This window comes from Pempheris klunzingeri, chromosome 13, assembly GCF_042242105.1.
Source record: "Pempheris klunzingeri isolate RE-2024b chromosome 13, fPemKlu1.hap1, whole genome shotgun sequence".
Lineage (NCBI taxonomy): Eukaryota > Metazoa > Chordata > Actinopteri > Acropomatiformes > Pempheridae > Pempheris > Pempheris klunzingeri.
Genome location: NC_092024.1, coordinates 12,640,876 through 12,665,629, shown reverse-complemented (window position 1 = coordinate 12,665,629; position 24,754 = coordinate 12,640,876). Strand labels below are relative to the sequence as shown.

Below are 24,754 nucleotides of genomic sequence, written 5' to 3'. Positions count from 1 at the left end.
TTTCTTTAGTACAAAGCCATGTAATAAAGCATAGCGAGCGGCGAAGGGGTCTTGAATCACCCCTTCAGGATTATTCAAGCTGTTATTGGCCGGGTGCTACACATCCACTGCTGAAACATTGACGCCCAGAAACGTCCTGAAAACAGAAAATACAGGCAGAGGGCAGTAGGGTCTGCAGGGTCAGATACAGACCATACCATAGACTTCTAGTGGGTCATAAGGGATGACTAAGAGGGATGTATATATTTTTTTTTTTAGGATGATCCTACTTGTTCTGCCTTTAAGTTCTCTTTGCTTCATATACAGTGAAATTTCTTAAATGAACATGTTTTCTCCAGACATCTTCATTAATGTCATTCTGTCATATCTGAATCCATCTTGACCAGCCTTGGCCAACCTTCACAGAGCCGTCTCCACACAGGACGACCCTCTCCGTATATAATACCGCCTCACTTCCCTCCTGTCCTCACTGCCGCAGCCCTCAGACCGATGCACAATGAGAACCGGGAAGAAGCGGGCATCCCTGTACGTCGGTGGACTGTCACTGAGCGCCAGCTGGCTGGAGTCGGAGCGGCAGCACTGCTCGTCCACACAGCAGGGGTCTGTCAGGTTGCTGCTGCGGCTCCTCCACAGAGCCACGGTGCGATGGGAGCCGTACATGCGGCAGAGAGAGAAGCGGGACGTGTCTGAGGAGAGGTGGGAGTGGAGTAGCGCTCCGCGGCAGGAGAAGATAGAGGAACAGCTGGAGCTGGTGATGGTCCTCCTCCTGCCTCCTCGTCCATCTCCTCCTATGGCCGTCTCGCTGCATTGCTCACAGTCGGCCTGGCTTTGGAGGGCTCCGTAGCTCTGGGCGGCCTGGCTGCTGTCCAGAAGGCCGCAGTTTGAGGATGAGGTGCATTCAGTGTCTTGTAACGAGTTAGAGTCTGCTGTGCTCATATTTAACAGCATGGCCTCGGAGTAGCTGGGAATGACCTGGTGGTTGCAGCGTATGTGCCACTCCATTTCAGTGCTGTCCAGTGTGTCTACTCTTGGAATAACACAACTAGTGTTATTCCCCAGAGGCCTGTCTTCCTCTAGAGGAGAGGGGCTGTACTCTAACCCAAATAGTTTCTCTATGCGGTAGTGCACATAAGCAGTGCGGTACTCTATCAGCACTCTCAGAGGCCAGGACAGCATCAGGAGGGCTGCCAGCCAGAAGGCAACCTGGGAAGTGTACCAAGGCATCCTTTCTGGGTCTACATAGGCGATCAGGTTTTCTCTGAAGTCCACGTTCTTCAGCTGCATGCCCTCCCTGGCCTCCATGTAATCGTCCAAACCTTCGATTTCAGAGAAGAACCTGGCCCTCTGGTTGAGGTAATCATTTTCTGGACCGGCCTCGGTGAAGCTAAAACATTTGGTGAAGCGCAGGCGAGTCGCAGGATGACCCTCCAAGCCTCTGAGGTCCCGCGATATGTCTTTCATCCCACAGTGGCTGTAGTCAAACTTACCCTCGGCCACATGGGTATTCACCCTTTCGTGGTACACCTGTGTGGTGGTGTAGGCATCCCCGTTGCGGTATCGAGTGACTTGCCGAGTCCGCCTGACAAAGTGGTAGCTGATGGCCTTCCACCATATGCATGGCTGGGACTGTCGCATCCGCAGCACGCGCTCGTACACGCTGTCCACGTCTGCTTTGCTCTGCAGCTCGCTTCTGGCTCTGCAGTGCCAGCACTCCACCATGTATAAGACGTAGAGCATGAGCAGGAAGGCCAGAGGGATGTAGATGTAGCCGTCAGAACAGGGGCTGTCGTGATAGATCATTGTGTGTCCCCCGACGCCCATCCCAGAGGCCCCCCGCAGGGAGGAGGTGAAGGAGGCCGTGAAGGAAGAGGTGATAGCCGTGTTGAAGCTGATCTTGGTGACTCGGGTCAGCTGGCACCAAGTCACCGCGCCCAGGCAGCTGTACATGAGCAGAGAGAGCAGCAGGCAGCGCCAATGAGACTCCCGGCAGACGCAGGCACCCAGGGACTGCTTCACTGGACGCTGCTGCAGAGAGAGAGAGATAAGAGAGAGGGAAGAGGGGGAGAGTAATGAGGAAAAGGCACTTAGAGCAATGAGCTCCTGAAACACGGCGGTGACATTATGACTTGCAGCAGAAATGCAAATGAACGTGGGCACACTATAAATCGCCAAGCTTTTTCCATAGCCAAGCACAAAGTAAATCAAACTAAAGAAAGCTCAGTGGATTTCAATTAAACCACGTAGCGTCCCTGAAAGGCTGCGAGTCAAAACAGCTGACAGACAAAATTTTTCACTGAGGTGTTTTCACACACCCAGCTCAGATATTAATTTGATATATATTTCATGAGGGCAAATGTACTAAATAGTAAAGGTCTCGCATTAATATCACAGGCTAACACTTCCTAAAAACCCTGGAGATTGAAATCCCCAGATAGAAATAGAGCCTGACACCAGTACCAGATATCTGAGAGTTAAAAATCTTATAACAATATATCAGCCAATATTAGTTTTTAACATAAATGCACAACATAAAAAAAATGAACAACGGTTTATTATATTTTTATTAATAATGAATTCTAACCAACATGTACATAAAGAAATGCATTGGTGTAAAATGACACAGTATGTAACATAAACTATGCCATTTCATGTTACTTACCAATATATACATGTCACAGTGCAGGTGACAAACTAATATGGGCTGATAATATCAGCCAGACAAATTATGTGTGTCAGGTCTGTAGTTGTGTCTCACAAGCACATTCAGCAGAAATGATTCTTTAGCAAAATAATGATAAAATAGTAATAAAATAACTGAGTGATAATTAATCAATTACAGAAATAATTGTTAGTTGCTGCCCAACACGACACACACACTGAAACAGAGTGGTCAGACATTTACTCAAGTGCTGTACTTTAGTAAGATTTTGAAGTACTTGTACTTTACTTGAGCACTTCCGTTTTAAGCTACTTTATTCTTCCACTCCACCACATTTCAGATGGAAATACTGTACTGTTTTACTCCTCTACATTTATCTGTTATAAGTTACCTTAACAAACATTACATTACAAACCATATCAACACATGATAAAATGTGACAGATTGTTTAACATTGTTTAACACCAGGAACAGATGGAACATTAAAATGCTGCTTACATGTTAATTATCAGCAATAATAATGATATAATGATATAACATAACATGCATTTAATTTAATGCTGACAGTGGCCATTCTGTAGTACATTTTAAATGTAATGCAGGAGTCTCTATTCCACACTTATCTGCTAAATGTTGGCTGGTTCGCTCAGATCAGGCAAACAGAAGCACAAAGTGCTCACATTAGCAATACTGACCACAGGTCCAATTGTCCCATTCAGCAAGGACCCTGGCCTGAAGCCATTTCATCAGTAACACTAACCGCAAAAGAAGCTAGTGAGCAACGCTGTACGCATAAAGACATTAAACCAGGACTGGAATTGTCAAATTCTACTACTAGTAGTAGTAGTGGTAGTAGTATTATTGGTATTATATAGTACAGCGCCTTACTATGATTGTGCATGTTGTTATATATTTTTATTAGTAGTATTATTATTAGTATTATTAGTAGTGGTATTATTGTTATTATTATTATTATTATTATTATTATTATAGGACTCTGGACTCACCTGGTGCAGCAATTTACCTCTGTGTAATAATTTGTAATAATAATTTTTAATACATCTTTTTTTTTTAATTCATACTTTTATATATTTATATTTTACTTTGTGTTTGAAGTTTATTCTTATTCTTTTGGAGCCGTGTGTAACAAAAAGCAATTTCCCCCTGGGGATTATTAAAGTAATTCTGATTCTGATTCTGATTCTGATTCAGCAAGGACCCTGGCCTAAAGCCATTTCATCAGTAACAAGAAGCTAGAGAGCATAAAGACATTAAACCAGGACTGGAATTGTCAAATTTATGCATCTGCAAGGAGGGCTGCGTGTAAAAACACAAATTTGATTGCATCTCGTCTACTGCATTTATCAAGATTTCTGGATGACTTCATATTTCTAATATTTTTGTCTGGCTCTTGTGATGACAATCCTCCCCATGAGATCCTGTGTTCTTGTGGACCTCTAGTGTTTTATGGAGTGAAAGGATTTATGTTGACAACCGGCCCATCCATTACTGCGCTGACACAGGGGTGGGGATGTCACTCCGCTGGTTCCAGCTCAGTTTTTTATGGAGCAAGCATGGATTCAGTTGTCGTGCACCACAGAGGACGTACTTTTCAATAGTGCAGGCCTCCTGGCTGCAGACATCATAAATCACCCTTTAAATTCTTCTTTTAAGTAAAATATCTTCTAAAGCTATAGCCACAACTACAAAAAAACCCTGACTCAGATGGGTTGACAGTATATCTTTGAAGTGCATCCTTAGTAATACAGAAATAGTTTTCAAGCAGCTAAACTAAAGCTGTTGGCTGAAGAGGAATAGATAAATTGTACTTTAATCTACTCCAGAGTATAAAATAGGACTTATCGGTTACATGGACATTGGATCTGAGGTAAGACAACTCATCTGTCCATGGCTGACTGCACACAGCCACTCCCCCAGATGGAATCACAGTAATTACTCCATGACAGTAAAGACAGAGGGCATGGTGGAGCAAACACAGGCACATGCACGTACACTTAAAGGACCAATCAACGCCTGAAATCATGGTCTGGCTTTGCAAAAATAATCATCTGCTGGCTCATCAACTATCTTTGGAAGAAGAAATGCACGAGTGTGTCAGTGAAAGTGGCTTTCCACATCGGTGGATTCTAATGCCAATATGTGAAATGGACTATTCTGACATTTCAGCAAGCAGAGAGGCTGTTTGGCTGCAGGTGGAAGCAGTTGCACGGAGAGGATGTCAACATAGGATTCATTTTCCAATGAGCCACAAGCACAGACATCAAAATGCATGTGTTTCAAACCTAAGATTAGATGCATTTTTAAAAGGGTTATAAAATAAATAATAAGAATACGATTATTAAACTTTCATCTTAGAGTGGGCTTATTTTTATTGCATCATATGAATATTTGAGGCTCCAAATTGCTGCTATTTCTCACACTTTTCTGAAAGTGATCTGTCTAATTATTCTCAGCTGATGTTTCTTGGTGTTTTTAAGGTTTTGGTTTGAGTTAAAAATCAGAATGATTGGCTGGCACCTACCTCCTCCAGGATATCACTCTCAGCCGGTGAGTCCTCCTCTTCCTCCTCCTGCTGCTCCTCTCCCTCAGCATCATTGGGAGCGCTGGCCGCCTCCGCAGAGTCCAGATCGGGAGAGAGCATGCTGCACCTCTCGCATGTCAGAGTGGGATTATGAGCTCACTCTCTTTTTTTATTCACTCACTCTGTTCCCTCCGTTTGCTCCCCCCTCTTTGGGCGCCCTTCAGCCCCACACTGTCTGGGCCGGAGCCAGCAGGCTGCTGCTGCTGCACGGAGCGGGGATCCCGCGGTGGTCCCGACTGTCCGGACGGAGGGGGGCGGGGTTGAGGGATTTCACCGCAGCAAAGGCAGCAGAGGTTGACCATGATGCAGTCAGCGAAGCTTGATGTTCATGCCCGGTGGTCGGCTGCTTGAATCTCCTGTAAAAAAACAAAACATGAATCAGTATAAAAAACACCACTAATCTGTGTTTATCCAGATGCAGGTAGAGGAGGGTGGAAGGAGGATGACGCGAGATGAAGCGAGGCTAGGTGGTGAACCCTGAAAGTCCCGAGACATAAATTAGCCAGGATGTAATATCATATTCGCCAATAACTTAGTGTACAGTGCATGCCCTCTAAATTACCTATTTGTCTTTAGGGAAAGGGATGTGATGTAGTCTCAAACACCCGCTGTGCGCCCTTTTCTCTTTGCGCTTGCGGAGCTTTTATTTTGAAGGTGGAGTTTTTGTGTCACATTAAAAACCTTCCGTGTGGTTCACGGAGTGTTGTGCATCACGGATACAACACTAAACCGAAGGTTGGTAAGCTAACACAGCAGTATCATGTTTTAAAACAACACAGAGCAGTAGTGGTGAAACTGTTATAACTGCTGATTTGTTGGATAAATGTAGCTTGAACTGAGTGAAGTTTGAGATTTTAAGCTCGCGGTAAACTGACATTAGCTGTACGTTAACCGGTGCGTGCGGATGTAAACTTAAATACACGTGGAAAAAACGAAAAAACAATATTTAACGAACCTAAAATGTGAGTGATTCGTTACGATAATTTGTGTAAGTTTGTCGCCTTCTGTCCTTTCTTACTCTCTTGTTTAATGTTGATTAACGTAAGCCTTTAAATTAGCCAACTTGCGCTAAACAAGTTCAGCCATTATGTACAAATGTAGAAAATCAGATGAGACATAATGTTGAAATCATATTGTTTTCCTAAATTAATGTTACAATGGTTTCCAATCTGTCACTGTCTCGGTATGATGAACCCTTGAATTACTGATTTCAGTCAAAATTACATATTTTATTTGTCCCCACATTGTCATATTGTTGTGTGCACCCATCAGGACTCTGGACCCCTTGAATCACCATTACTTTTCACCCATTATTTCCATCAAGCAGTGCCAATGCTTAGTTTAGGTTATGGTTAGTTGTTGGAGAGATGACAGGTTGGTTTCGGGGGTTAAGTATGAAGAGATGCATGAATAAAGAGAGTTATAGACATAACAGTGTGAATGTACTCATAATGTATAATATTTTGACTCTCCTGTGTCCTTCAGAGAGATGTTGCGGCGGCCCAAGCCAACTGACTCTGAGGCAGACGTCCTGAGAGAGCAGCAGCAGTTTCTGTCCTCCGGCGCCCCGTCTGCTGCCAGCGTGGTCCGCCGACCTGACAAGAGGAGAGGCGAGGCTGGAGGAGAAGGAGGGGGACATAACGGGGAGGATGAAGGAAAACAGAGGGACGTTGTCACCATAGAAGGTAAAAGATGAGATCTTCTGACGGCGTAGTATGTAACAGCTAGCAACGGATCATCTCAGTAAGATCCTTTAATTTGGGAACCTAAGGGTAAACTTGTGTGTTTCTTCTAGATCTTCCAGACCAACTTCCGTCTCTGACGCCAGCGCCTCCGAAGAAGTCTCGCTTTAAAGCCAGCCGTGTCACTTTCGAGGATGAGGGTGCTGAAGAGAGGCTGGACAAACATGACACTCACATCAGTGCTGTTCTCTCCAGGATTGTTGTAAGTTCATCAAGAACAGAAATCCAAGTACACGTGCATACATTCTTGTCCACCTAAAATCTTTTTAACAGATCTTCCCATTTACACACAGTTTTTGGCGTTATGTTTACATACTTGACAGTTTTATTTTCATTATTTTAAGGAGAGAGACACCAGCTCTACTCCAATATCTCTACCAGCATTTACAGGCATGGCTTTCCCCAAAGTGCTGCACCGTTCAGAAACCAGCAATCAGGTAAAAGGACATTGATGACCATTCTTTATAAGTGGTGTGTTTTTAGAGCCTTAAAGTGTATACACGCTTCAACAATCTCTGGCCACTTACAATGAAGACAAATTGCTTCTCTTTATGTACACAATCGCATATTAAAACTACTTTAAGATTCATTATTTGAGCTGTTCCTTGACCAGGTGCCGCTGTCTTCAGCTGGTGGAAAGAAGAGCATCTTTGCACGTCAGATTGCAGCTCAGAGACTTCAGGAGGGAAAGACACCGTTACACTGTGCACCTGAAGCCGCTCAGACACCTGAACACACAAAGCAGAACCTGCCTCCTGAGACTAGCATGGACACAGATCAGTGTTATGCTGTAGATGACAGTAAGTAGGCTTGACCTGTAGTATTCTACATTTAGTACATTATAAAGATATGTTGTCTTCTTTCTTTCACCACAGAACCCCCTCTTCACATAATTTTTCTCTCTCTCTCTCTCTCTCTCTGTTTCCATTCTCCTCTCCACTCACCAGAACCTACTGCAGTCTCAGGGTCCAGGCTGGTGACTGGTCATGGTCTCGAGGGCGGCCCAGATAGCTCAGGAGAGACCATGAGGATCCACATGGAGAACCAGACTAAGCTCCAGGCAATGTCTCAGTCTGAGATACTGCAGGAGCAGCAGAAACTCTTATCTCAGCTTGGTAAGCGTTGATGTTGTCTTCATGACCGTTAATTGATATAGGATATATGTTGAGATGAATCTATATTGAGTTTGTATCCTAACAAGTAAAGTACATCGAAACCCTTTTTCCCTTCCTTTTGTTGACACCACTGTGTATAATGCGATTATTTCTGCTTCTCAGATCCTAGAGTGGTGGAGTTTGTTAGATCTCGCAAAGCCCAGAGCGTCCCGTCCTCTGCCTCCCCATCCAAAAACCCTGAGGGCAAAAGCAGCAAGGAAAAGTTTCATGAAGTTGAGATGGAAGGAGAGGAGGAGGAAGAGGAGGGAGAAGAACTGTCACCACCATCTGCTGTGAGGGGTATGATGGGTTCATAATAAACCCTTTTATTACCTCTGTCTTGTTCTTGGTGCTGCAGGAGATTAATCAGCATTTATGTTACGTGGACTACTGTGCTGTTTAATTCTTCCTTTATAACCCTGATGCTGTGAAATTATTTGATCTTTGGTACATTTTAGGGCAGAGGACCATCACATCTGGCTGCCTGTCAGCTTTCTCTGCCTCCCTGCCTGCCTGTATCTCATTCCTTATCATTTTCACCCGTGATCTCCCTCTCCTCCCTCTCATCCCTCTCCTCCCTCTCATAAGCACCCATACTCTAATTGTATAACTAATGTGGGATGCTTCTGCTGCATGGCTAAAATCCAGACATTAAGCTGATCATTGACTTCACTTTGTGTGATTAGCAGTTTGAGGCCAGCCTGAGCCAGAAACAGCCACTCTCTGCAATTAAGTTACTGCAGATCATTCAAAGAATACTCCCAGCCCATCTGTTTTTCAAGGGGTTAATATTTTAATGTTTGATACAGGCTTTCCAGATGATTTTGTATAATATTTAAAGTGTCGTGTAGTATTTTGTCTCTATTGATCTGTTGTGACAGGAAGGTTTGGACTGGATTCAGACGGGCTTTCCATCATGAACTAAATACTTAAATGCACTTTTCAACCAATAGCAGCAGAAAGTTTGGTATTGTCATGGTGGTCAACTCCCTGCATAAAATATGTTCCTGTGGCTTATTAAAGGGCTCAGGTGGAAGCCGCAGTTTTGGATTATTTTGCTAGTGTTGCAGTAGTTTATATTATTATTTTTTTTTGTGCCTGCCACAACAGTTGAACCAAGTAATGCAAGCCATCATACATGCTTGCTGATCTTGCGTATGCCTATCTCTGTGTGTGAATTCAGAGGAGGATCTGCCAGTGAAGCCTCAGAAGGAATGGGTCCACATGAACAAGCTGGAACCAGAGAAGCTGGAGTGGATGAGAGACTTGCCTGCACCCAGGAAGAAAGGAACCAAGAAGGTGAGGTGAAATTTCTTACTCTACCAGTAGAGCAAAAACAGGCATGCCTTAGTCATTCATTTCAAAGCAAATCTAGAATTTTATCAAGTTTTTCTGCATTCAGTGACAGAAAGTGTTTTGTTGAGTTAAAAGTATGTGTTAGCCAACTCACTCTGTGGTTCTGTGTCCTGATAGGCCATGCAGGCTCGGTTTGACTTCACAGGGACCTTGATTCCACCCACTGAGGATCTACCCACCCACTTAGGTCTGCACCACCACGGAGAGGAGCCTGAGGTCAGTAGTAGCAGTTAGTTTGCTCTTTAGATGAGACTTTGTCTGCCATTATTTTATTCGTGACATTGAGGTTTTCTCCCCAGCGGGCAGGTTACTCCCTGCAGGAACTCTTCCTGCTGTCTCGCAGTCAGCTCATCCAGCAGAGGAGTCTGGCTCTCAGCACTCTGGCAAACATTCTCTCAAAGGTACGCAAACAAACGCATACAATGTCACGCAACTCTGGGAAGGCACTTGTCTGCAGTCACTCGTTTCTTACCCCGTAGGCACGTGCAGGGGAGTACCTGTCCGTTCTGAAAGGCAGCGTGATGTCCACTGTGCTAGATGCCGGACTGCTCTTCCTGCTCCGCTTTGCGTTGGACGATGGCGTGGAGGGAGTGATGTCTTCAGCTGTGCATGCACTTAGAGCACTGCTTGTGTGTGCAGAGGATGAAGTAAGACAACTTGGAGCGTTACAGCGTGTCATTGAAACCTGCATTTACAAAATGATTGTGTCATTTTATCTCAAAAAAACTCTAACGTTTGATTATTAAGTGATTCTTCGAAGTGCACAGTAAAACTGACCCACTGTCACAGAACATGTCAGAAAAAAGGATATATAAAGATATAATATGTATATGATAACTGTGTGTAATATAATATGTAAAGATATAATACACTGATTCCCTATAAGAGTATCTAAGTCTGATGTTTAATGTCCAATTCATTCACCCTTTCAGGAGTGTTTGGACTGCACCTTCTCCTGGTTTCGTGGCCTGGCCTCCTTCCCTCTGCTCCCGTCTGCTCAGGAGGAGGAAGACGAAGAGGATGAGGAGCTGCCTGAAAGTATGAGAGAGACGGCTAAGGAGAAGGAAGAGAGGAAGAGTGATCACGATGTGGCCAGGCAGGATGTAGTCAAGGTAAACAAGCAGAATTAATTTTTATGATTTATTTGAAATGTATATTTTATTGTAAATCTACAATAATTAAAACGATCTGTAGATAGAGGTTGAATGATTAATGTCGGCTCTCTGTTTTTTCTTCTCTGTGTTCAGGGACTGTTAAAGATGAAGCTGCTCCCCAGGCTACGTTACATCCTTGAGGTGGTGCGACCCTCTCCTCGGGTGGTCCAGGACGTCCTGGAGATCCTGACCCGTATTGCGAGGCACTCTTCCTCGTCTGCCACCCAGGTAGCAACAATAGCTGCTGCAATTCCACTCACTTAATCACTGAACTATATCCAAACTAACCATTTCCTAGTTTTTCTTTACCACGCTTGCAGTACAGTTCATCATGATTGCGAACACGTATTTCACTCTCAGGTGCTCGACTGTCCTCGCTTGATGGAGGTGGTGTTGTCTGAGTTCCTTCCCACTTCCTGGACAGCGTCATCTTCGCCCCTTCCTCTGTCTGTTTACGGACTCCCGCTGGCCAGCACCATGAAGCTGTTAAGAGTATTGGCTACGTCTGGCAGACATGCCTGTGCCAGACTGGTATGTGCCGCTGTGAAATCTGTCAGGGATAAACTGTGTCTATACTGATATTACATGCATGAATGTATCCAATGATGTGTGAAGTGTGCAGACACCAGTCTTTATTAATCATGTTTAAGACATTTTTTGTGCATAGTACGCATGCAAAAGTGTCTAAAATCCCAAATCAGGGTTTATTTATGTTTGTGACTGTTAGTAAAATATCAAACATATGAAAACAGGCAATTGATCTCACTTTTATTTTGAAAGAAAAAAAACTGAACTATTTTACTTTTACCTGAATTGTCACCTTTGCTCAGTAGTGTATCCTCCTCTCTCCTCTAAAGTTAAACTCTTTTGGAGTTAGGGAGCGTCTGTCTTGTCTGCTGAGTGCTGATCCCAGTGAGCTGCTGCTGGGACCAACTGAGGCCCTCAGGATCACCACTGAGGCGTACAGGCTGTGGGCTGTAGCCGCCGGCTACGGGCAGGCCTGCAAATTATATATGTAAGTTAACACATTCGAGAGGGGCAGAAAGGAATACACAGGAATGCTTTAGCTTGTAGGCATTTCACCATTTCAGGATTTCAGAATAGAAGAGCTGTCTTCTTTCCCTTCACAGTGCTTGTGTTGCATCACTACACTGTCATTATTTTTGGACAGAGACCTCTATCCAAGCCTAGCAAAGGCATTACAGTCGGTTCACAGAGTCCTGGCCCCCACAGACCCTCTGTTGCCTCTGCAGCTCCAGCGGGTCGCGGCTTTGCTTTCTCTGCTCACGCAGGTCACACACACTGCTGGCTGCCACCAGGAGCTACAGGCCGGCGTGGTCAGGTATGAGAATGACAATTAAAGTGGTTTTATAAAGACATGCTGCTACATGAAACATCACACTCGAATCCTTTTTACCTACATGTTACCCTCTCTGATTTTAATGCAGCTGTCAGGGAGAAGAGTGCCCTCCTCCTCCTCCAGTGTCTTGGAGTCATGTCACAGGGTTGCAACCATCCCTGTTGGGACATTTGAAGAGCTTTGTGAAGAGCCTCGATAATCCAGTTCAGAAAGGGAGCAGTCTGGCTGTGATACCAGCTTACCTGGTCTACCTAGAGGCATACTACCATCAGCTCTCCAAACAGGTACTGCTTCCTGACGTATGTCTGTGTGTGTTTGCAAACAAATCCATTGTTATCTCTCAAGTAAGAGTCGATGACAGGAAATTGGAGTCTCTGAACTGGAAACACATACTGGCTCCGGCTACACGTCCACAAAATGTAACATGGGAGAGTAACTGCAAAATGAAAACAAGCAGTTGAACTAAAATTACTATAATATGTATCTTGTCCACAGAACTGTTTCAAACCAGTAGAGACGCTTCAAGAGCTGGAGCTGCTGACGTCTGAGGTTCTCCTCCCTCTGCTGTCCCACCAGGTTGTTCAAGGCCTGATAAAGAACCTAAAGTAAGTCTGATTGACTGCAAGACCAATGTAGTCTCTACTGTATTTAACACATGACAGTTGTCTTCCAGCTCACACGAATTATTGTTGACCTTTATCCATTGTGATTTTAGCACATTCATCTTTTTCTATTATTATTCAATTTTTCTTACACCAGGTCTTCCTCAGTGGTATGTAATGCCCACTCCAGTAACCTGAGTCAGGAGACCACCCCCAGCCTCCCTGCTCTGGCCTGCCCAGGATGGAGGGACCGTCCAGGGATGGTTGTTCCCAGTTCCCCCTTCCCTCTCCTCACAGGCCTGGGGGTCCTTCTGGATACAATCACAGGCATCCACAAAGGTCTCAGCTGCAAGGTAGGTCTGACAGCAGCTCAAAATACTTTAGGGAGTACTTAATATCCTGCAAGGCCAAGGACAGGCAATAACGTGACAAGGAATACAGAGTCTGCAGAGTCTTGACACGCACGTGCACATGTTGACCCATCACTGGGCCAGGAAAAAGTATTTTGCTACCATCTTGTGGTGACATACACCAAATCCCATACATTTTATCTCAATTTTTCCCTTTTCTGTGTTTTCTCCTACTCTCTAGTTCATTGGTCTCCTCCTGTCAGAACCTGTAGTTCGTTACCTGCAAGGTTGCAGTGAGGCTACGCCGACCCTTTCTCACTCCAGAGCCTGGCTTCTCCATCATGAACACCATCTCCTCTACTTGCTGCTCCGGCTGGCACACAGACTGGTAGGCACCAACTTCAGTCAAGCCCCCTAATGCCTAATAACACATCCTTTTCTGTAATTCTGTGTTTTATTTTACAAACCAGGTCATTCATAGTCTTGTATGAAAAGTATCAGTTGGTGCGGGTCTGTGTGATTTCTCTCCTATTTGGACGTTTTGTGTGTAAATTCAGGTTTCATCTGAAATGTATTTCTTTATCCTCACACATGTTCCTGGTTGCTACATGTGGCATCATCAAGCTGCATTTTGTCTCCTGACCAGTTTTATATTTATTACTCGATGTTTCTCGTCAGGTTCCCATTGAGCCGGAAGTAGCCAGACATGCCTCATTGTACCACCAGGTGGCGCTGGTTCTGCTGCCATGGTTATTACCAGGCAGTGAATACCTGGCGCACGAACTGCTGTCCACCATCATCTTCAGCAAGGACTTTATATCGTAAGTTTACAATTACTTTCTTTAGAAATGTTTCTTTGACTTTTTTGTTTTGTTGATTACTCAGAATACATTCTCACTAAATAAACAGAGCTCATCATTATTATCTAATTTCACAAATTATTTTATTATTATTTCTTTGGAATTAGATCAAATTCCACAAAAAAATGCAGAATATGTCTCAGTTTTTAAAATTTCTTTCTTCTTTCTAGAGAGGGCCACAGTGGAGGTCCCGAGGCCGTAGAGTTGGGAGAGCTGAAACTCCAAGAGGAAGCACAATACCACACCTCTCCCTCTCTCCAGACTGTTGGAGCTCTCCTGAGAGAGGCCTGCGTCCAGCTACCATCCATACGAGGCTGCTTCCTCACTCACCTGGCACATCTGGAGCCATCCGTACTGATGTCCCGAGATGCTCTGCTCGGCCGAAACCCCTGGATCGACTCCCATCTTTTCCCTGAGCTCACTGGTCCCTCCCTGCCCACGGACTGGCCTTTCCTCCCGCTCGTCAGCCTGTATGAGCGAACGGGAGTGTCGGACGGTGGAGGGTTGGCGGTGGAGGAGCTCCCACAGGGGGCCCTGCAAACCGTGACTCATTGTCTGCAGTGGCTGCTGCTGCTGGAGGTCTGGAGGGAGGAAGCACTAAAGGTACATAAAAGCACAAAATAGCACAAAATGGAACCATTACAGTCTGTACAGCAAACAACACCCTCTGTCCTCAAACTTCCTGGTCAGATAACACAATGAGCCCACATTTGCCAAAGAGCAAAATGCCCTTTAAATATAACATGAGTTTTGTAATGTAAACATTAGCACTAAAGATAAAAAAAAAAAAAAAAACACATTTTCTGGTTCCATCTTCTAAAACGTGAGGATTGTTTCACTTTTCATCATATATGAACTGAACGTTCTTCGTCTTTCAATTAAAGCAATATGAAGATGTCTCCTTGGGTTCTAAGAAATCATAATGAGCATATGTTTCTTTTTTCTGATATCACATTAAAAAACGATACTCAAATGATGAAGAAAATGATCATTATTGCCCTGATAACAATATATTTATGTTACATAGCCTCTAGTCATTAATGTTCATCCTCTGGTTGTCAGGCATTATTACATTATATTTGTTAGTAACTTCCATAACACTTATGTTGTAGGTGATCCTTCCTGTCGCCAAGCTCGCCCGCCTGTCCTGTGTGTTCCTGTGTTCCAGTGACTTGTTCCTGGAGAGACCAGTTCAGAGACTAACCTGGGGTCTGTACAGACTCCTGACCAGGTCTGAAAACGTTTGATATCCTTGTCCTTATAGCGCAAAATCTACATTGAGCAGAGAGAAATGAGGCTGAGCCCAAGTTAAATTGCATCTCTTCGATTTTCAGACAATCCAGGCTAGACTCTTTGGACCTGAATGTCCCTCCTCCAGGTCTAGCCTCCTTCCAGGACTTGTACACTGCTCTTTTGACCCAGTACGAAGCTGTGTCCTTCGGAGACCGGCTGTTTGGCTGCTGGGTCCTCTTACCCCTGCAGCGGAGGTACAGTGCTGCCATGAGGCTGGCTGTGTTTGGAGAACATGTGGGGATGCTGAGATCACTGGGAGTCACTTTGGAACAGGTAGTCATGAAGATATTACTGCTTTTTTATTTTCATAAGCATAGATTTTACTAGATTACTAGATGTTTTTGATATTGTTGTCTGTCTGTTTATAGCACAAATACTCTATGATCATAGAAGACATGATGTGGTTTCATTTATAATCTCGGTCTCTGCATTTGAAGCTCTCCATCCCCATTGAGCGGTTCACGTGCCCCCCTGAAGACTCCCTCCCACTACTCCGTCTCTACTTCCGCTCTTTGGTAACGGGGACCCTGAAGCCACACTGGTGTCCTGTCTTATACGTGGTTGTCTTGTCTCACGTCAACTCCTTCATCTTCTCTCAGGACGCTGCAGCACAGGTACAGACACACACACACACACACACTCTCACACACAGTATCTGCATGAAGGACACTAAATTAAAGGGATACAAACTGTGTGATTTTTATCTCTACTGGGAATATTGTCCATTGTATGAAAACGGCTAGAAGCTAAAGGGTCCAAAATGGAATGCGATTCTCTCTTTCTCTAAATGTTCTGATTATTTGTTGATATTAACGTTGTGGCTTTTTTTTTTTAAATCAGCCACAGCTAAAGCCAAACATATGTAATGATTTAGCAAATCCAGAAGGTGCTGCAGCTGCACTCAATAGGAGGCTGGATTTGTGAGAAGTGCTCAGTGGTTTTGCAGGGATAAATGCACATTTTCTGTGCCAGATATGAGCTCATTGGATGCAAAATCTGGAAAGAGAGTGTACAAAACACATCCTCATGTTACAGATTAACTGTGAAAGGAGCAGTCTTTGAGTTTGTCCCCAAAATTCAGTTTTTTGAATTTGACTTTTTTCTTTTTTTTTTTTTTTTTTATAAACACTGAGAGGTAAAGTGTGTCAGTACAATACATCAGTGGGACCTTTGACCTTTAATCCCTTTGCCCTTTTCTAGGAGGTTGAAGCAGCTCGACACAGTATGCTGAGGAAAATCTACTATCTGACTAATGAGGTATTTTGGTCTCTCTGATCTTTATTCTGTGAGGTGTTTATTGGTCATACTTGCTTGCTACATATCTTTCTGATGATGTTTTATCCTCGCTCCTCTGACAAACTGCTCTGTTTTTTACATTTACATTTATCCTGCATCTATGGTTATTTCTTTTAGATTTTGCAAATGTCATAGTGTGAATTATGTGTTAATCCTCTCATCTTTATTTCTGCTTTATACCACCACTTCTGCTGCTCTCCTTCTCACTCTCTCTGTCTAATCTCCAGGTGTTGAGGAACCACTTGCTGCTCTTCCGTCTGCCACAACAGCACTCAGAGTTTGGCTTCGATATGTACGATCAGTTGCCTCCCATTAGGGCGAAACGTGTGGAGGGCGTCCTGAAGCTGCAGGACAGCATTGATGACAAAGGAGACTGAAGGCAGCAGTGAGTGGAAGAAATACAAAAACAAATGAGCCAAAAGCAGAAGATACAGAGGGGAAACGGTGTAGTACTACTGAGAGTGAATCCAAGTACAGAGTAGAGCACAACTAGAAGATGTTGAGAAAGAAATGTTGGTGATGGGAGAGAAAGTGGAACATTAATTACAACTACTTAAGTTCGCTCATGAAGATAAAACAAGAACTAACATGAGAACAAAGACTTCTGGGGGCCTTTTTCCTTAAAACAGACCCAGTCTGAGGTAGGTTTGGTCAGCCCTCAATGAAGGAAGCAGCATTTGCAGCACTTATTTGAACCAGTTTTTTCATAATAAAGAGAGTTTTCGATCTCAGGTTTTGAGTAGAGGAAATTGTCTTCAAGTCTGTTTAATCTGATTTTTGGTTGTCTTAAGGGAACTTGAAATGGTCTGAACTGAAACAACCAGTCAAGTCAACCCAAAGGTAAAACACAAATGCTAAAACAGTGCAGATGCAGAAGGGCACACGTGACACAAACCTTTTCCTCTAAGCAAACGGAAGGAATGAATGTTTTTCCATGTGAGTCGTTGTACGTTTAATGACCTGGAAAAAAAGATCAGGACGATTCTTGGCATCCCGGAGTAAAGACATATGTCATTACTTTGCAAGTGCCTGAAATGGTCTTTTTTATGAATAAAACATGATTTCAAGTATGTGTATCCTTAATGTGTTTACTCTTTAATCACTATGGCTCTGCGCTGCAACTGTAGCCCATAAAAACTGTATTTAACTAGCCGGGTTTGTAGGACCTGTTTTTATTTACAGCCACACCACAGATGCAAAGACGATTTTATTAGAATAGTGCACAAGTGTTGAGCTGAAAGAAGAAAAATGGAACCCCATTCTTGTTCTGGTCCAATATACCATTGCTAAATTAGCAACGATGTACCTCAATGTTAGTAATGCCTCCTAATAGGTGTAAGAGGTCACCTGCTTACCTCAGTTGTTGTTGTCCTGTCCCAAGTTACTGGACTATTGGACAAAATATGTGAAAATCTAAAGGATGCCTGCAGGATTTGGAAACATGACCATCAATCGTAGCCCATTCGCAGCAATATTTGGCACTCCACCAGAATCAAACTTTCCCATACCATTGGAAAGAGTTCTGGCTTTCGCAACTTTGTTGGCCCAAAGTGGAAACATGTTTAACGCCACAGTCACGGCAGATGGATTAAAGAGTTATATGTAGATTTTATATATGTGTCTCATTATTTCTGCTTTTAACTTTTATTTATTTACTTTTTTCATGTTTTGTTTTCTAACTCTGGGTGCAGTTGGGTGGGTCATTGGCGGGCTGTGAGCATTACTGGTTGGCTCAGTGGGTTTGGTTTTCATAGGGGAAACCTTAGACACACAGGTTTCACAGGCCCTTAGAACATCTACATTTTGTTTTATATGTTCATAAACCTGTGCAAAACATGCAATTAATACATTTGGAAAAGAAATTGATAGTACAGCAAACATTGTTTTCAATGTATTTGGACAAATTAAAATGGGTTTAAAAACTCTCAAACAAAGACATGTCCAGAGTGGGTCTCTTTGGGACTATTGAGATAATCAGGAATGCATTGTTTGTTCCCTCTGTGTCATTGATCAGTAACACTCACTCTGAAGTCCCTCACAGACAAAGACCCTCTTTAAATTCCACTGAAGCTGCTAGTGTAAAATCAAATTAGGAAAATACCCACAAGGGATCAGTGTGTTTTCTGTGCATGTGCTTGTGCATCCCCTGTTTGTGTCCAGTTAGCTAAGTTTTGGGAATGGATTGAATCCCACTGCATAGCATCACGTACTGATGAAGTTAAACTACGTATTTTACCAATTTAATATTCCACATTCAGTGTTTTTACCCATTAAAAGTTATGGCACTGATTCTAAACTAACAACACTTATTCTTATAACTTACACAATATTCAGAAAACAGTTTCTGGGCAATAACTTTCACCTATTAAAGAGTAGCAAATCTTTGTAGCAGTCGCTCATTCTTTGGTACTTGCTGACATTTCTCCCATTCTCCCATTGTTTTAGCTGAATGTCAAAATTCCCCTGAGTTGATCAGAGGATTATTCAGATCACCTGTTGCAGGGTGTGTTGACTGGCTCCTAAATGATAATTGATGGCAGCTTGGCGCATTCCCCTCTTGGACAATCAGGATGTGACGCCCTTTCTTTGGGGCTTAAGAGAGATCAGGAACTGCACACTCAGGTAATACTGATTTTTTCTCGATTTACTGCAGACATTCTCAGCCAGAAACTCTGGACTGTTTGGGACTCTTTGGCTCCTCTTTGCTGTCTTCTGCTTTTGTGTTTGGGGATGATTGCAAGCATTCTGGAGACTGGTTTGAGTGATTTATTTAAAAAAATAAAACTAAGTTTCAACTAGGATACCTGTACTATGTCAGTTCTTACTGCTAAGTATGCAAGTGATTGTCTTGCCAAACAACAGCCAAATGTCTGCAGGCTTTATTTCATTGTATTTATTTTCATGACATTTCCTTATTATCGAAGAGGCATTGTTGTCATTGTGAAGTGAAATTTGTTTGTGATGTGATACTTTAAATACCAGAAACACAAACTGCTTATGAAACAGCTTGTGGTCTCTTTATTTATTTGTCAGAATGGTTGTCGGGGTGAATTTCTGCCACTGATTAAGCTGATTTGTTGTCATTTATTCAGTTTGACTATTGTCCAGATTTTCACATAATGTCAGAACATGGACTGGCACCAGACAGCTGATCGTTTTTCGTTCGTTTATTGGGCTCTCTCTGATAAACCACACTAACCTGATTCAGTTTTTTTTTTTTGTTTTTTTTAAATACAAAAAGTCCATTGATTTCTTGGCTGTAAAGTAAAAATTCCATGGCGTGTAATTAGCCAGTGAGAGACAATTGCATCTCCTGTGGGTAGTAATAGTGCTCACATGGTTCACTCCACATCTGGTCTGTATTTAGACTCATTCATGGGGAAATTTGCAGAATTGGGCTACAAAAGTGAGGACTCTGCCCAACTTAACTTAATAAAAATTGATCAAGGCGATTCAAAAGTAAATTATTTACAGGGAAACTGCACTTAGACTTGAATATAAAATGTCCAACACACTTTCAAAAAATGTAAAAAAAATAAATGTATTTCATATATTAGAAATTAAAGGATAAACGTACCATTTTTTCAATATGATTACATAGTATTTCTCAATGAACCTCTTCATTGGATATCAACAGTAAAAGTTTTCCTTAAAAAAAGGAAAAGACAATCATTGCTTGTCGTGCTATGCTCAAGCCTCTCCTGAGCTTTTCCAGTGTAGAAAAAGCATTACATCAGCAGGATGTTATATCCCTTTACAGTGCATGGATAAATTATGAACATATGGGTTACTTTTAAAACCCAAGCATTAAAGGAATCTGCCTACCAACACCTCTGAAATACACTAATTAGCATGTTATATCTCCTTTGTTTATAGCAGGGCTGTCCAAACTCCGGCCCACAGGAAATTCTAAAAATGTATTGGAATACGGCCCACACATGGAACTTGCGCTGGACTGTATTGTACTTCTTAGTCTCACCGCTAGGTGGAGTAACGAGTCTCGAACGAGGCAGCTTCTCTATAAAATGAGTAATCGAAGAAGAAATTTGCTACAGGTGACCCAAAATGGCAGAATTAAGGAAACTGTAAGAGAGCAAGTGAGTGTAGAAAGTTTCAGACGCGGTGTGCGATGAGAGCTCAGCTAATAACTAATGACGATCACTCTTGCATTACAGAGGAGCTGCTTAATGTTAGCAGTCTAAAGAGCATCACGGCGGGTGAGGATGTTTTTGAAGCTGTGCCAGGTGCAGTGTGCATGATGGGACTTAAATGGGACGAGCTGTGTGGAGGTATGACGGATGGGGCTCCAGCTGGGACAGGCGAGCGAAAAAGAATGGCCTCTACAGTGTCCGCTGAGGGGCAAGAAAGTGGAGGTAAGGCTGTTAATTCGAGGACCAGGGCTCTGGCACAGACTATTTCAAGCTTCCCGCTCTGATGCTGATGCTGGTGCTGGGGGGGTGCTCTACCATTCTCATGTGCGCTGGCTAAGTCGTGGCTCTGTGCTTTTTTTTTTTTGTTTTATTCCCTGAGATCAGAAATCGACCAGTTTTGAAGAGAGAAGGACCTCTTCATGAGCTCAGTGACCCTCTCTGGTTGGCATTTTTAGTGGATCTCACTGATCACCTGAACACACTGAACAAGAGCCTACAAGGCAAAGACCAGCTTGTACCACAACTAATAGATGAAAACCCACTAATGGAAAGGCTGTTTTCTTGAATCATATTCAGTTATCAAGCAGAATTTACCTACGTTTGATTGATTTAGCCAACTTTAATCCACTAGAGGTGAGGCGATATACATCACGTCTAGTGGATTAAAGTTAGCAATATAGCTCACTTCTAGTGAGTGGCCCGGCCCTTTGTATGTTATTCTGTATGTGGCCCTCAGTGAAAAATGTTTGGACACCCCTGGTCTATAGCGTGCGGGTCATGGCTTGCTGTTTTCTCCTGTTTCCAGTCTTCATGCTAAGCTATGCTAACTTGGGGGTTTAAACCTATTGATCTTCTCATCTAACTCTCGCCAAGGAAGTGAATCACTGAATTTCCCAACATATTGAACCACTCCTTTGACAATTGAGCTGTAAATACTTTAGCTCATCTTCCTCTGTCCACACAAAAGCCCAAATATGCCTCTGGTGTAGCAAAACACTTCTGGTTCTGTTCAATCTTCGAAGTCTCATTAAGGGCTCAATATCCTGCCTGCTAATTAAACACTGAAGAGCGGCATTTAACACCTCAACATCCCACTGCTTTTTTGCTCAGCCACTTAAACACAGGAAATTAAAAAAGAACCAAGAAGTAATTAAATATATACATCTGAGATTGAAATAATGATATGCTTTGTTTTTATTTCTGCATTGGAAGCATAAACTGTTTCAATATGCAGGTTAATTAATCATCCAATAAAAGTCCTGTTGTCTTCCCAGTTATGAAAACCAGAGCAAATAAATGGAGCACAAACTGTGTGAAGACAGATTAACAATGTTTTTCCACTAATTTGCAGTTGCAGGCCCTGTGTTGGCAGCACAAGCAGCCACACATTAATGTCCTCTTTAAAAGGAGAAAAGAGCGACAAGCAGCCTTTGCTGTTACGCAAGTTGCTCTTGGCAGAATTTATTGACATAATAAATTCATATTAAACTTCACTACATGTTATTTCATCTGCAACTTTAGTTTCTGTGAAGCCCACCACTTACAGTACAACCTTACTACTTTGAGTGGATCGTTACTATTACCAGAAGAATCCTGTCGGATAATCCAGTCAACACCTACAAACGTTGTCGGGACTGCAGATAGTATACAGATACAAACATCAGTCCGGGTGGTACACCGAGCTCATGGGCAATGAAATTCAGTAGATTAGGTGAAACACAGTTTGATTATATTGTATCTGACTATATATACATTGTCAAGATGTAAAATTTAAAAAAAGCTGTACTAAAAGCTGAGATACTTGTACCTTCCTTATTTCCATTTCCATCTGCTGCTTTATGTTTCTACTCCACTGTCTTGAGCTTTGTTTTACTCCGCTACATTTATTTGCTAACTTTAGTTCACTCATGCAAAATAAGATAAATAAATAATGCATGATCTTATATAAAAGGTTAAGATGAGATAATAAAATGAAAAAATATTGTGGAGGGATTCACAAGCTACCAGTGTATAAAGTAGCGTGATTAAAATTAGCCCCACCTTTACCAGCCCCACCTTTCTGCACAAATAGTTTACTGTTTGTACTTTAAGTATATTTCAGTGCTAATATTTTTGGACCATTTTTGAATGCAGGACTTATAATGGAATATTTCCATGCACCTAAAATTCTTGAACACTCTGTTGTATAAACAGACTTTTGATACCATGTTGGTAGATATCTGCTGATGTTAAGTACAGACAACAAATATGTACAAAAATTATACAATTATGTTTAGGTACAGGATAAGAGAATGGAAAACTGTGAACAATGATCATTTATTGCTTCAGCCTGCAGTTCCCCTTTAATGAGTTAATTTAATTTGAATTACAAAGTCAGTATGAGGGAAGTCGAATCATAAAAAAATAATACACTATAGGAGCTCATCCACAAAACTTTTTTTTTTTAAATAGTCCTCCCTCATCTAACATCTCATCTTTACTCCTCAATAGGAGTGAAATTAGATGGCCAGTCCTTCAGGAAAAATAAGGGACTTATATACCCATACCCATATGAGCTGTTTCTCATTAACAACAAATATTTCTGGCTATGTAATTGAGACTGATCTGTTCTTAACTACCTCAGCTGCAGTAGAATATGACACCCTTGAAGCCAGTACCATCAGCACTCACTTTTTGCTTATGACGTCAGAAGAAGTGATCTGAAGATTAATAATAACTCCTCATGTTGCATGTAGCTCAATCTCATTAGTTTTACAGTCACGAAGAGAGCGTCTTCAAAGGTATGAGGGCTGCACTTGCTGTGTTTAACAGGCTAAGACAAAGTGCTCTTTATCAGAACTGTGACAACTCTTGTATGAATAAATGATGGCAGGAACTGATTTGGCCTCTGCTTGCAAATTATCTGGGTTCATCATTTTAACAATACTTTGGGGTTTTTCTGATCTGCTTGCATTCCCTCCTGTATGATCCAAAGGGATAGTTAGTGGATAGTTCCAGTCTTTGGGAAAGCTACCAGTTTAAGGAAACATTGTGCAGATATGGCGTAACACTTAAAATAATATATTTAAGATTCAAAATGTTTATTTGTCATGTTTATTGCTCATTAATCCTTTCCAAAGGCTGCACAAGGCTGTGAGCACAGTCAGAGCCTGGCTGTGGCCCAAGCTGTGGTTGATGCTGTGGCGGTGGACAGTTATTGTTCAGGCCACAGCTGTATTTGTGGTTGTTTCCATGGTGCTAAATGACTACAGTAGCAGCGCTATGACTACTGTGTCTACTAGACTAGTGTTTGGACCCGGTACATCCATCAGCTATGTGTTGCCAGTACACCACAGGAGTTCAGAAATGGCTTCACCACAACACTCAGCCAGCATAACTGTCACTGCACACACCGCCGCATGCAGCTGAGTCGTGTTCAAGCCATTGCTACAGCCACTAGCACAGCGACAGCAATGACCAAAGCTATATGATTGAATACTAAAAGTACAATAAATCACAACCTTCTTCCACAGATCAGAGAGAACATGTTGTGAGTTAATCTCCATAAGAACCTGTGAGTAAATTAGTCTTGATATTTTGATGGATGACGATGTCAGTCAGTCCATCGCTTTGTGTCCAGACTGAATCTCTCAACAACAGACATTCATTCCCTCCTGAAATGAAATATATTACATTTGGTGATCCTTTCACTTTTCATCTAGTTTTGTTTGTTCAAAACTTTACTTTGTGACCAAATACGTGCCATGAGCCCCGGCTACACTGTGTGTTTAGTGCTAATTAGTAAATGATAGCATTATTTTTAACATGTTAAACATTATCCTTGCTGAACATCAACATGTTAGCATTGCCACTAGGAGCATGCTAGCAAGCTTTTTTCTTATTCTTGTTCAAGGAGAAGTCCAGAATAGTGAATAGTTCTGTCTACTTAAATATAAATTTGCAGCATTTCCTTGTATTGCTTTTTAGTAAAACATAATATCTTTGGGTTTGTGACTATTGGTCAGGCACAGAAAGTTATCTAAGTACGTCACCTTTGGCTTGTGAAAATTGTGATGCGCATTCTCGACTATTTCTAATAGCAAGGTTAATTTACAATGGCAATAATCATGATTGTAATGTGGAAAGAAAGGAAGAGCATTCCTCTGTCTGTCTCTTTCTCTGAGGTTTGTGCATTG

At 42.4% G+C, this 24,754-nt stretch overlaps 2 protein-coding genes across 3 annotated transcripts; one reads left to right on the top strand and one right to left on the bottom strand.

Annotated features, from left to right (window-relative positions):
• Positions 1 to 399: 399 nt before the first annotated feature.
• LOC139212397 (transmembrane protein 151B) lies at positions 400 to 5,321 on the bottom strand. The gene is made up of 2 exons (XM_070842939.1): positions 5,202 to 5,321; positions 400 to 2,025 (listed from the first exon to the last, which is right to left on the bottom strand). The coding sequence occupies exons 1-2, from the start codon at positions 5,319 to 5,321 to the stop codon at positions 400 to 402; spliced, it is 1,746 nt and encodes a 581-aa protein (XP_070699040.1).
• A 657-nt stretch (positions 5,322 to 5,978) lies between these two features.
• On the top strand, positions 5,979 to 17,498 carry rpap1 (RNA polymerase II associated protein 1). 2 transcript variants are annotated; one of them, XM_070842634.1, is made up of 27 exons: positions 5,979 to 5,996; positions 6,747 to 6,946; positions 7,057 to 7,205; positions 7,348 to 7,440; positions 7,617 to 7,803; positions 7,963 to 8,118; positions 8,281 to 8,457; positions 9,341 to 9,456; positions 9,631 to 9,729; positions 9,813 to 9,914; positions 9,993 to 10,160; positions 10,446 to 10,625; positions 10,761 to 10,895; positions 11,028 to 11,198; positions 11,525 to 11,682; positions 11,839 to 12,009; positions 12,116 to 12,311; positions 12,523 to 12,632; positions 12,787 to 12,982; positions 13,221 to 13,367; positions 13,658 to 13,800; positions 14,010 to 14,442; positions 14,952 to 15,070; positions 15,174 to 15,405; positions 15,570 to 15,746; positions 16,333 to 16,389; positions 16,656 to 17,498. In XM_070842634.1, the coding sequence occupies exons 2-27, from the start codon at positions 6,751 to 6,753 to the stop codon at positions 16,803 to 16,805; spliced, it is 4,218 nt and encodes a 1,405-aa protein (XP_070698735.1). In that variant the 5' UTR covers positions 5,979 to 5,996; positions 6,747 to 6,750; the 3' UTR covers positions 16,806 to 17,498. The 2 variants fall into 2 exon arrangements, with proteins under 2 accessions (XP_070698735.1, XP_070698734.1); XM_070842633.1 differs by having other exon boundaries at positions 7,951 to 8,118.
• Positions 17,499 to 24,754: the final 7,256 nt, after the last annotated feature.